Raw genomic sequence first — 12532 nt, 5'->3', positions numbered from 1 at the left:
AAGGACTAACACACTGAGGAGGCATGACAAAGGCTCTACATTTTAGGAGTTTATGAGGAGATTTGGTATATCACCAAATTGCAAGTGGCTGCAGAGATGTAATCTCAGTCATCCTCATCAAAAGCACACCCTCCTCACCATTAAGGACATCTTTGAATGGCAGTGCCTCCAAGAAGGTAGAATTGTCATGAAAGACCCTCACCATCCAGGATTTTCCCTCTTTTTGTTCTTACTATCTGAGAAGAGTAAGGAGCCTGAAGACCCACACTCTACAATTCAAGAATAGGTTCTTCTGCTCTGTCTTCTGATTTCTGAATGTTCAAAGAACACGTGACACTACTTCATTATTGTTTTTTTTTTGCATTATTTATTTTGTAAGTTATAGTAATGTTATGTTTTTGCACGGTACTGCTACTTCAAGACTACAAATTTCATGTCATGTAAGATACTAAGAACAAACCTAATTCTATTTTTAGCTTTTCCAGCAAATAGCTGCAATAACATCATTCAGTTAGTTGGTTGTTGCACCTTGTTCAGACATACACTTTACCATTATAAATTAACGGCCAAATCGTTTACTGCATGTGCGAATTTCAAATTGTTCAGTAACCCATAGTTAACTTAATCAAACAGCTTAATCAGGTACTGTATATATGTACATGAAAAATAAATTCTCCCTACGATGTGGGTGAGAAAGCAATACATTCTCCTGTGGCCACTAATTACTACAGAATAAGAGAATAATAGAAGAAAATATGGTGGATGATGTTTCCAGCTCCTTGGAAACATGATGTAATTTGTAAAATGGGCAACTTCTTTATGGTGATACTCACACCAAATTAGGACATTTTTATTGTATGTAATTCATGTCCTTCAATTCTCATTATGAAATTATACTGCATTTAAATTAGGACAATGTAGATTTGTGCAAGGCAATTTTAAGTCTGGATATTCACCACTGTATGTAACTACAATGACAGGCAAACCTAATTATTTTTCCCTTGGCCTTGTGATCTCATAGCCTCATGTAGATTTGGCTATCTCAGGTTTATTGAGCAATTCATTCTCTTTCTTTGCTAAGACACAGTACAACTGTTTTAGATAAGAAAGATTCAGGTCAAGTTAGAGACTAATTGCCCTTTGACAGTTTGGAACGTACCAGCAATTTCAAGCTGCAAGCCCGCAGTGTTCTGCATTTAATTTTTTTTTGCACCAATGCTAAATTAGTTGTGCAGCCATTTTGTTCAATGATGCAACTTCTCCAAGATACAAGCAATCATATCAAATTTCCAATTATTATAACTGGTACGGTTTTATACAATTACGGAGAGGTTATCATACTGCTTAAACTGGATTATTTAGATAACTGTAAATATAAAAATCTGAGTTTATTTCTTAATTTCGAAATTTTGCATTTAGAATGTGCTTTCAGTTCAGAAACATTGAACAATAAGAAATATAGTGCTGGACATAATACATCAACATGGATAGGGAATCTACTATAACACAGGAAGCAGCAAAATGGGATAAGAGACTTTTATCATAATAGAACAGAATAGAACTTAATTGTCATTGCTCAAAGCAAGATTGCGGTGCTACAGTCCATGCCAAACAGATAGTTACAGTACATGCAGTACGGCTTAATTAAAAAAAAGTTCCATATTTACATATAACAATTGACTTTGAGAGTCCATAACTATTGATAGATCGTTGGCAAGCCGAGGTGCAGTATTATTCAGCTGCACGACAGCCCTCAGGAAAAAGCTGTCTTGGCTAAGATGTTTCTGTATCTCCTATAGGATGGCAGATGATTGAACAGACAAGTGTCCGGGATGGGATGGGATCGGTCTTTAATGATATAGGCATCAAGAGATGTAGATTGTCTCCAGGTCTGGCAGCTGAGTCTCAATGACGTGCTGATTGGTTGGAGTGCTTTTTCATCTGTCTTGCTGCAGCTAGAGTGCTGTACTGTCATTCCATATGTCAGCTCTCTATCACACATCCATTAAAAATTGGCCAGCAATTTTTGGGGCAGATAGATCTCCTTAAGCACCTCAGGTAGTAAAGTCACTGTTGTGCCTTCACTACTTTTGAGGTGTGTTGATGGATGAAGAGAGCTCCTCATTGATGTTCATCTCCAAAAACTTGAAACTGGAGACCCTTTCCACTGCCTCACCATTCATGAATAGTGGGGTTTCTTCAGAACCTCTGACATTCCTGAAGTCAGTTATCATTTCTTTTGTCTTCTTGATGCTGAGTGATAGGTTGTGGTTCCTGCACCAATTGGACAGTTTCAGCACCTCCTCCCTATATGCAGATTCGTTATTGTTTCTGATTAGGCCAATCACAGTTGCGTGTTTGCAAATTTGATGATTGAGTTTGTAGCACAAGCAGGAGTGCAGTCATAGGTGAAGAGAGAGCAGAGAAGTGGGCTCAGTACACAACCCTGTGGGGCACTGGTATTCAGGGTGGTGGTGGGGGATTTGATGTGCACTGGCCTAGTTTCACTGACTGGGTACCATTAGTGAGGAAGTCCAAGATCTAATTACAGATTGATGTGCCAAGATCTAGATTGTGGAGCTTGACTGTCAGCTTGCTTGGTAGTATGGTGTAAAAGGCTGAGCGTTATCAATGAAAAACATCCTGACTTTGTGCTCCAGGTGGTCTAAGACAGTACGAAAGGCAACAAAAATGGCATCTTCAGTTGATCTGTTCATCTTTAGGCAAACTGGTTTTGGTCCAAGGTAGCCAGGATTACATCCTTGATGTGGGACATGACCAATCTTTCCAAGTACCCGGCAACCATGGGATTGAGTGCCATCAGTCTGTAGTTATTAAGGCACATTGCCACTAACGTCTTGGGAATTGGTATGATGGTTGCTGCTTTGAAACGTGTTGGAACCATATCCTGGGACAATGAAAGATTGTAAATACCCGTCAGAACTCCCACCAGCTAGTCAGTGCTGTCCCCGTGAACCCATCTGGGTACACTGTCTGGTTTCCCTGCTCCGTGTGTACATGCCTCATCTCTTGTATGTTTAGTGTCAGCGCACTTCCTCCACCCGATGCTAAAGCCCTTATCACTGGTTCCTTATTGTTCTCATCAAAGCGAGCAAAGATGTTGCTTAGCTCTTTGGCTAGTTTGGTGTCACCATGAGCAGAGCAGGGGAGCTTTCCTTCGTAATCTGAGATGGATCTGGTGCCTTCCCAAGCACATTGGGGACTTAGGACGTTACAGAAATATGTCTCGATCTGTACTTTATGTCTATACAGTACTTGGTGGTCTTGATTCCTCTCTTTAAGATTTGGTTTAGCTTCACTGGATTTGTAAGAGGCGTCACGAGCTTTGAGCAGGTTCTGTACCGCGCAACACACACAAAACGCCGGAGAAATTCAGCAGGCCAGGCAGCATCTAGGAAAAAAGTACAGTCAACATTTTGGGCCAAAACCCCTGAGCAGGGCTGGAGGAAAAAAGCTGAGTAGAAGATTTAAAAGGTGGGGGAGGGCAGAGAGAAACACAAGGTGATAGGTGAAACCTGGAAGGGGGGTTGAATTAAAGAGCTGGTAAGTAAATTGGTAAAAAAGACAGAAGGCCATGGAAGAAGAAAAAGGGGGGAGGAGCACCAGAGGGAGGCAATGGGCAGGCAAGGAGATAAGGTGAGAGAGGGAAAAGGGGATGGGGAATGGTGAAGGAAAGGGGAGGGGATTGGGGGGCATTACTGGAAGTTCGAGAAATCGATGTTCATGTCATCAGGTTGAAGGCTATAAGGTGTTGTTCTTCCAACCGTACTGTGGCCTCATCATGACAGTGGAGGTGACCATTTTGCGTAGATGCTCGGCAAAATGGTCTCCCAATCTACGTCAGGTCTCACCGATGTACAGGAGGCTACACCGGGAGCACCAGACACAGTATGTGACCCCAACGGACTCACAGGTGAAGTGTCACCTCACCTGGGAGGACTGTTTGGGGCTCTGAATGGTAGCGAGGGAGGAGGTGTAGCTTGTTCTGCTCGCAAGGATTAGTGCCAAAAGGGAGACAAGTTGGGGAGGGACAAATGGACAAGGGAGTTGCACAGGAGCGATCCCTGTGGAAAGCAGAAAGTGGGGAGATGGGTTTGGTGGTGGGATACCGTTGGAGATGGCGGAAGTTTCAGAGAATTGTGCTGGACGCAGAACCTGGTGCTCTTACCTCATCCTCCCGCCACTCTACCAGGGACAGGGTTCCAGCACATAATTCTCCAAAACCTCTGCTGAGCTCCTACGCTCCGTCTGCCTGAAAAAGCGGGACCTCCCAGTGGCCACCCATTTTAATTCCATTTCCTGTTCCCATTCCAATATGTCTATCCATGGCTTCCTCCACGGTTGTGATGAGGCCACAGTAAAGTCGGAGGAACAACACCCTATATTCCATTTGAATAGCCTCCAACCTGATGGCATGAACATCAATTTCTCTAAATTCCAGTAATGCCCCCACCATCCCCCTTTCCCTCTCTCATTTTATCCCCTTGCCCACCCATTGCTTCCCTCTGGTGCTCCTCTCCCACCTTTCTTTCTACCATAGACCTGTCTCTTTTACAAATTTCCTTCCCGGCTCTTTGCTTCATCCTTGCCCCTCCAAGTTTCACCTATCACCTCGTGTTTCTCTCTCCCCTCCCCCACCTTTCTAAATCTACTCCTCAGCTTTTTTTTCTCCAGTCCTGCCAAAGGATTTCGGCCCGAAACATTGACTGTACTCTTTTCCTAGATGCTGCCTGGCCTGCTGAGTTCCTCTGGCACTTTGTGTGTGCTGCTTGGATTTCCAGCACCTGAAGATTTTCTCTTGTTAGGTTCTGTACCTCATTGTTCATCAATAACACATCAGGCTCTTCCATTTAAAAAGCTGCCCCAATTAGCCAAAGTTTTGTGGAAGTAATAAAACTGTATATTAAAAAAAAAACTACTGTTTAACTGAGTAACAAATTATGTATTTAAATGAAATACAGAATAAATTAGAACACCACCAATTTTACTACAGTACTATAAAACCTAATAGTTATTGATGGAGGAATTCATTCAGTGTTCCCTGCCATGCATGATCTTTTGAGTGACTGTCCATAAACAAAACCAGTGCACACACCTAGTGCAGATAATGCACTGCCTTCATTGCCCTTCCTGCATGAAGTAGAGACGTAATCCAACAACAAGTTTCCTAGCATCTTGTGCAGTCACTAGCTTCAAATGTGCCCATTGGCCAATACGGATATCATCACAGAAGCACACGCATCTGACGCTACTTAAAAACTGTTTGCTCTAAACTCAGTGTAGTGTCTAATGGCCACCCAAGTACATGTGACTAATACTAATCAGAAACTGTTTGGCAGCATTCTCCTGTCCCAATTAAGTGGCACAGTGTCCTAAGTAAACAAAGGGAATTCCGGCTATTTTCTTGATTAATTTTTGTTCTTCAAGAGTTGTTCCAAATAAGCGCTACCCCAATTAATCAGAATCTACTGTATTAATACTTTGGAGAAAGTATGCAAGTGAATGTATGGTGGCCAAATTTGCAAGACACAAAAAGATGCTCAAAGACAAGCAATAAGGATACAAGCAGTTTATAGAGAGAGCAAAAAATTGGCAGATGGAGTAGGCATGTGTGAAGTTGTGTATTTTGGAAGAACAAAATAAAAATTAAATGAAGTAAAACTGCAGACCCAGAAAATTTGAGAGTCCTTGTATATACCACACAGAGAACTAGCACACAAGTCTAGCAGGTAATAGGGAAGACTAATGGAATATTACCCCCTACTTCAAGTGTGTTGGAGCAAAAGTAGAGACATTTTGACTGCAAATGAACAAAGTACTTGTGAGATCAAATTTTCAGTACTATTAACAATCTAAAAAAAAATTATTTTGTTAGAAGTGGTTCTGAGAAGGTTCACTGGGATGATTCCAGGTATGCAGCAGTTGTCCAACAAGATGGGACCCACTCAAAATTCAATGTTCAATATAAATTTATTATCGAAGTACAGAAACAACACATATAGCTCAACAGAGTATGGAAGAATACAGACAACCTTGTGGAAGCATGTAAGATTCTAAGGAGGCTTGAGAGGGTAAATGCTGATAGAATATTTTCACTCATGGGAGAGCCCAAAAATAAGAATGTGTAAGAGAGGAAGAAGAATTCATTCTCTCAGAAAAAATTGCAAGCCTCTGGATCTCTTTGCTGAAGAAAGTAGTAGGCCTGGAATCCTCAGGTATACTTTTTAGACTGAGAAAGCTGATTTCTAATCAGTATGGGAATCAAGAGTGAAGATAAGGATACCAAGGGCAAGTGGATTTGAGGAATGTCAGGTAGGGCATAATCCTATTGAATGGCAAAGCAGGCTTGAAGGGGCTGAATGGCCTATTTCTGTTTCTGCTTCTTAAAGTCTTAATAAGTTCTGACCTTGACATGGTGCTTGACCTCAACACAGGTGGTCAGAATTCATGTAAGGAAACTGAGTAATGCACAATATCCAAAGCTACATGCTACTGACTAGGCCTTAAACCAGGAAAGGGCTTTATGTCTTTTGGCACTGCAAAAGAAAGATAGTTGAGAAGGGCTTTTAGGGTTCACAAAATGAAGGCAGATATGGAGGCTATTCTAGCATCAGATTTGAGAGAATGTAACCTGGATGAAGCTCCCTACAAATGACATGAAGGGCTGCTTTTGGCCAAAAATCCTGGAGAAAGATAGACACATGGATAAGAGATAAAATGGAGGGCTATGTAGGAGGGAAGGGTTAGATTGATCTCAGAGCAGGTTATAAGATCAGCATGACATTGTGGGTTCAAGAGCCTGTACTGTGCTGTAGTGCTCTACGTTCTATGTTCCAAATGGTGTCTACATCAGCATACCAGTCACACTGAAGACCTGGGAGGGAAAATCTTGGGACATTTTGCAATTAGCTGTCTAAACCTGAATTTTCACTTAGGTACAATTTTAAATTGAATAGTTCACAAAATCACATCATACTCTTATTTAAATGCCAGGCAAAGATGTCCTTGTTCTTTGGTAAAAACAAAGTACTTAACCTCAAGGTAAATTAGAATTTGTTTACTGCAAAAAAAAAGGTTGAAAATTTAAAATCTGATACCTGACTCATTCTGCTGACAATACTCAACAGGGGAGGAAATCCCACCTGAAAGATAGAGAAATCACCTTCAGCAAATCAAGCTTGACTTCAGTCTAATTCTCAGAAAAACAGTCTGAATAACATGGAAAACACCTTCTTCAGATTAGAAACAACTGATTATGGTCACCCTATTTATATAAACGTGTTCCCTTAAATATTATTAGAATCAAACAAAAAGCAGATAAAAACATCCAAGCATCCTGGCAATCTGGGGTCTTCCCCCTTCCTTCTCAGTCCTGGAGAAAGGTCTTGGTCTGAAACATCGACTATCTATTCATTTCCACAGATGCTGTTTGACCTGCTGAGCTCCTCCAGCATTTTGAGTGTGTTGCTTTGGATTTCCAGCATCTGCAGTCTTTCTCATGCTTACAAAAACAACCCCGTTTACATGTAATCTCCTGGCAGTATTCAGACACCGTTATCTCTTAAGATCACAGAGTGCCACTTCCATCGCTGGAGGCCACTTAAGAGAATTGCTTCGGAAAGTGATGCACAATGGCTTCCACTGGTATGCAACCACACTGATACTCAAAACCAGCCACTGAGCATGAAACGTCCTGCTTTTGTAACACTGTAACTAGGCAGGGAAAGGCAATAAAAAACATTCACGTTAAATAGCTCTACTTAACACCTTATATTACAATACTGTAGAAGCATGGTTACCAAATTAAGTAATTTTGCATATTTTCCAACTTAACAATAAAGAAGACTTATAGATGTATGTAAAAATGGAACCCATTCTTAACCCTAGGACAGCCTGCAATCTGAGTGCATGGAAAGAAAAGAGCATGAAGGTACAAATATATTTTACATGTTAACTAAAACACTGAAATACCACTTACGTAATAAGAAATTCACAGATCTCTTTCTGTTTAGTTACAGAAAAAAATGTACTAAAGAGGTCGCATAGGGAATACATGGAAAATTCTAGTTATTTTCTTTCAGAGGTACAAAATATATACTCGAATTTATAACTTACTTTCAAATACTGCAATATTTTCCCAAGAAAATAAACTACTTTGTAGACTAACTTGTAACGTTTTAGTATGGCAGACAGAATTCTCTAATATTTTGCTTAAAAATCACAATTTTATGGTTCTTTTGGTATAAACTGAACATATATCTTGTTCCAGTTTGCACTATGAACTTGTAAAGACTTATTTGGAAATACAGATAAGGATGGTTTCACAAAAGTCTTCCTACTACATTGGCAAGATATGGTCATAAGACAAGTATCATGCTTCTATTTTTAATGTGCACTCTTCTCCTGCAGCCATAGGAACAAATCCATCAGCTATAACTAGCAACACTTTGTATTTACTAAAAAGCTCAGGTGTTATTTGACCAGATGCTTACTAACTCACCAAAAGTTTAACAGCATGCTTTTCAACAGTCCAGTTTACTTTGCTCTTTGCAAGGTCTGTTTGAGTTCATTTCAGATCAGCTAATTATTTTTTGCTTGCTGCTGATCAATATAGTAATGTACAAATGTAGTTGGGCTAACAATTAAAGCTTCAATGCAGATTTCTAAAACCACTTCAAACTAGATGAAGTATTCAATTCATAATAAGTAATGTTGTTTGAATTTATTGATCTTCTTGTCCAAGGTTTATCCTAAATGACAAGTATACAAATCTGTACAGAACTTTGCTTAACAAGTGCACAAAATTGTTGTCAAGATGGAAGATACTGGTTCAGTTATTATTAACAATCAAAACAATAGCTTATGGAAGCATTTTCAATTACCACAATAAATGCCAAAGCAAGTGGATAACAAAATGATTATTTGTGGTGATTAATTATTTGAATCAAGTCATGTTTGTACCAAAACTACAAAAATATTTACTAGAATTAGTTATGAATCTAGAATATCTACAGCTTTGAAATTCAAATAGATACCTTCTACTTTGTGTTCCTATTCCACTTCACAAATTTTTGGTGTCTACCAATGAACTAAAGAAAAATGCTAATAAAATACTGGATTATAATGAAATTGAAAGAAGCATAAATAAATTGATGACCCTCTACATTTTTATCAATTCCATTATAGGAAGCTGCATTTATTTAATATAAACAAAGGTTTCCTTGTCATTAAATTATTAGTGAATATATATGACTAACTTTGGAATTATAAAACTTTGTGGTATCTTCATATAACTAAAAAAACTATTTACCTGCACATAGTCAATCCCTGGATTATCAATTTCTTCAGTAATTGACGATGAATTTAAGTACAACTTTTCTCCAAGACAAAATTTTTTCCACCCTTCTTCATCTTCAGGAGATGGCTATGAGGTATAAATGAATTTCAATGTGTTTAGAAAAAATATTTCATCATCTTAGAAACAAAAACTAATCTAAATTCTACTTCAAAACTAAAACTTATTGAACATGGCAAATATTTGAGGCCATTCATCTGTCACTAGATGGCAGCAAGATATTGCTGAATAACATTACTTTTTGCAACCGTTAGATGTCTGTCTTATCTCTAAATAACTTGTATTTTACACAGTAAACACTCCTGAGCATTACACTGAATAGCATTTTAGTATAATACCTAATACAGAAGATCTGTGTGCAACTATTGCTTATTCGAAAAGAATGAGAGAAAGGTTTACTCCTCACCTGCATAGTTACATAAATGTGCTAGAATTACCAAGGCTAAGCTTTAAATTAAATTTAATAATCTTTTATCAATAATACAGGGACAAAAGGCAAGGAAATACGTCCGTGTAGTGGAGAATGTTCAGAGTGAACTGTAGCCTGCTAGTCCTTGCTCATTTCTGTACTTGACAATAATATGGCATAATTAACCACTGGGACCTGGAGACGATTTCAGCTTATTACACAAAATATTTTAAGCACATACTCAGTTGAAGAAATTGTGACACTAAAAAGGATATTCACATCTCCTTTACATTTCTGCCCCACTTTCTGAAGACTCCATACTTGTGTAAAACAGCATTAATGCCAGCAAATCGTCAATGCCTTATCCAAATGGCTTGTCTTCACAAGCAAGCGTAGAGGGAGAGTATAGGTAGTTGGTCAATAAAGGAGGGTATTGTAGCCAGATCTTTTCTTTCTTTTTCAATCTTTTTATTATTATTATTAATATCAACAAAATAAAATTGATACATAATGGGATTACAAACATACACATTTCAACTGAACATGAAAGAATACATAAGCAATAGTTACAGTATAAATGAGTATTCCCAAATCATGGACAATACAAGTAACAAATAAACAAGGCAAACCTAGGTATATCATAAAATATATTAAAAAAAAACAGAAAAAAGAAAAAGAAAAAAAAATTATGCAAAAAAACCTAATCTAATAATTAATAAGGAAAAAAACGAAAAATGAAAAAAGAAAAAGAAAAAATGAAAAAAAGGGCTGTTTATAATATCTAACAAAAATACAAAATCATCAGTGTCGTCAACTCCTATCCTCTCAACATATATAAAATCGAAACTGGAAAAACAAATAGGCTTGGAACAGGGTCATATTACATCATATGAAAATATTGAATAAATGGTCTCCATATCTTTTCAAATGTAATAGAAGTATCAAATACAACACTTCTAATTTTTTCTAAATTTAGACATAACATAGTTTGGGAAAACTTAGCCAGATCTTCAAGCTTCATTTCAAATGAGATTTTACAAATGTATGGAAAAACGTCAATATTGTACAAAAATCAAACTGCTGTAAGAACTCAGTGGTTCATACAGCATCTGAGGAGCAAAGGGATGGCCAGCATTTTGGATTGAGATCTGCATTAGGGTTAAGCATCTGCAGTCTCCTGTGCTTCCAAAGGCAATAAAGGTAATTTTCAAATTAATATTTTCAATATTTATATTTTAAATTATTTTCAAGTGTTTTAGAGACCAATATTGATGTTACTTTTTAAACTGAGAAGCAATGAACTTCAGGTGGTAGAAAATCTGAAATAAAACAAGAAAATGATGGAAATACTTTGCAGGTCAGGAAGCAACAGCGAAGACAAAAAACACTAATCATTTAGATTGTTGATCTTTCGTCAGTTTCAAGATCATTCTGTACTATTGAGCACAAACATCTTGCTTCTCTCATCAGGAATGGTGCATGACTTGTTGAGTATTTCTGGTGTTTTGTTCCAATTTTTAAAAATCAATTGATTATTTTGTTTTAATAATGTTTAATGTGATTGAACATCACAGACACACATCACTGAAAAAAATGACAAAACTGACTGATGAAGCAGAGAAAAGGATTTATCACTAATGTTCTCCCAGCCTTTTATGGGTGACATTTATACTGGCCCACATAAATGACCAGATTTCATTGTGAACGATCCCGGTATCAATTGAATCCTCCCCAATCAAGTCTAGAAGGCACTTGTCCAGGCACTGAGCAAGTGTGGGGCACGTGTTGGACAATTCCGTATCTCATCAAAGAGCCACTGTCAGCAAAATCCTCATCAATGTGATCTGAACCTTTGCTTCATTTTTTAAAAAAGTGGTTACTTTTGCTGAAAATTACAACTTCAAATTGACTATACGAGTTAATGATTCAGTTTGAAGGCATCACCACAAATATGGCTAATGCTTTACTTTAGCTCACCCATATTATCACTTACCAACAAGACATTACTGTCCAAAGGCTGCGACTTCCAACGATCTCTGTTTTTGTCTATATTCTGGAAAATACAGCAAAGAAAATTTAATGTTGTTTCCCTAAAACAAGAACATTATTGTGCTACAAAAGAAATGATAAACAGAAAAATGAAAAATGTGATGGTATTCCAATAGACTGCAATACAAATAATATTTTCTGACCAGCACTTAGCTAGCACAGAGGTGTGGGACTACATGTTGCATTCCCTGCTTATCTGGTAACCTTGCACATTATTGTAGATTTCCATAAGTTAGCATAAACTCATCCCAATGACTACAATCATCCTAATGTACATACATTTTATTTTTGAAATACAATTATCAAAAGCAGATAGCTATTTTGAGTATCTTTCTGGGTATATTTTTAAGCCCTTTAAAGTTATATATTTTATACTTAGCTAGGTCATAATTATCTATATGTATACTGTGGGTATACCTGCCCCTTTGTAATTAGAACTTTATATAGAATGCCATAGGATTATGGCATTATCCTAGTATTTAAGAAAGTTATTACCAAAAGTACTTTCATGATTAAAAAATAAATTCAATATTTAAAAACATCCCAGTTCAAAATCTTATTTGAATCAGAATCAGGTTTATTATCACTGGCATGTGACTTGAAATTTGTTAACTTATTAGCAGCAGTTCAATGCAATGCATAATATAGGAAGGAAAAAAATAAGTAAATCTTATTCAGTATACTTTATACAGTATACG

The 12532-nt window shown here is 37.6% G+C and overlaps 1 protein-coding gene across 2 annotated transcripts in view; it reads right to left on the bottom strand.

The window, feature by feature from the left end:
• gemin2 (gem (nuclear organelle) associated protein 2) overlaps positions 1–12532 on the bottom strand; it is a 45902-nt gene that overhangs the window by 19144 nt on the left and 14226 nt on the right. For both annotated transcript variants that reach the window (XM_073039958.1, XM_073039957.1), the window contains exons 5-7: positions 11779–11838; positions 9332–9445; positions 7119–7163 (exon numbers count right to left, since the gene is read on the bottom strand). In XM_073039958.1, coding sequence (XP_072896059.1) covers positions 7119–7163; positions 9332–9445; positions 11779–11838 — 219 coding nt within the window. The remainder of the gene's footprint in view (positions 1–7118; positions 7164–9331; positions 9446–11778; positions 11839–12532) is intronic.

Source organism: Hemitrygon akajei, chromosome 3, assembly GCF_048418815.1.
Source record: "Hemitrygon akajei chromosome 3, sHemAka1.3, whole genome shotgun sequence".
In the NCBI taxonomy this organism is placed as follows: Eukaryota; Metazoa; Chordata; class Chondrichthyes; order Myliobatiformes; family Dasyatidae; genus Hemitrygon; species Hemitrygon akajei.
This window is presented reverse-complemented; position numbering and strand designations above follow the sequence as displayed.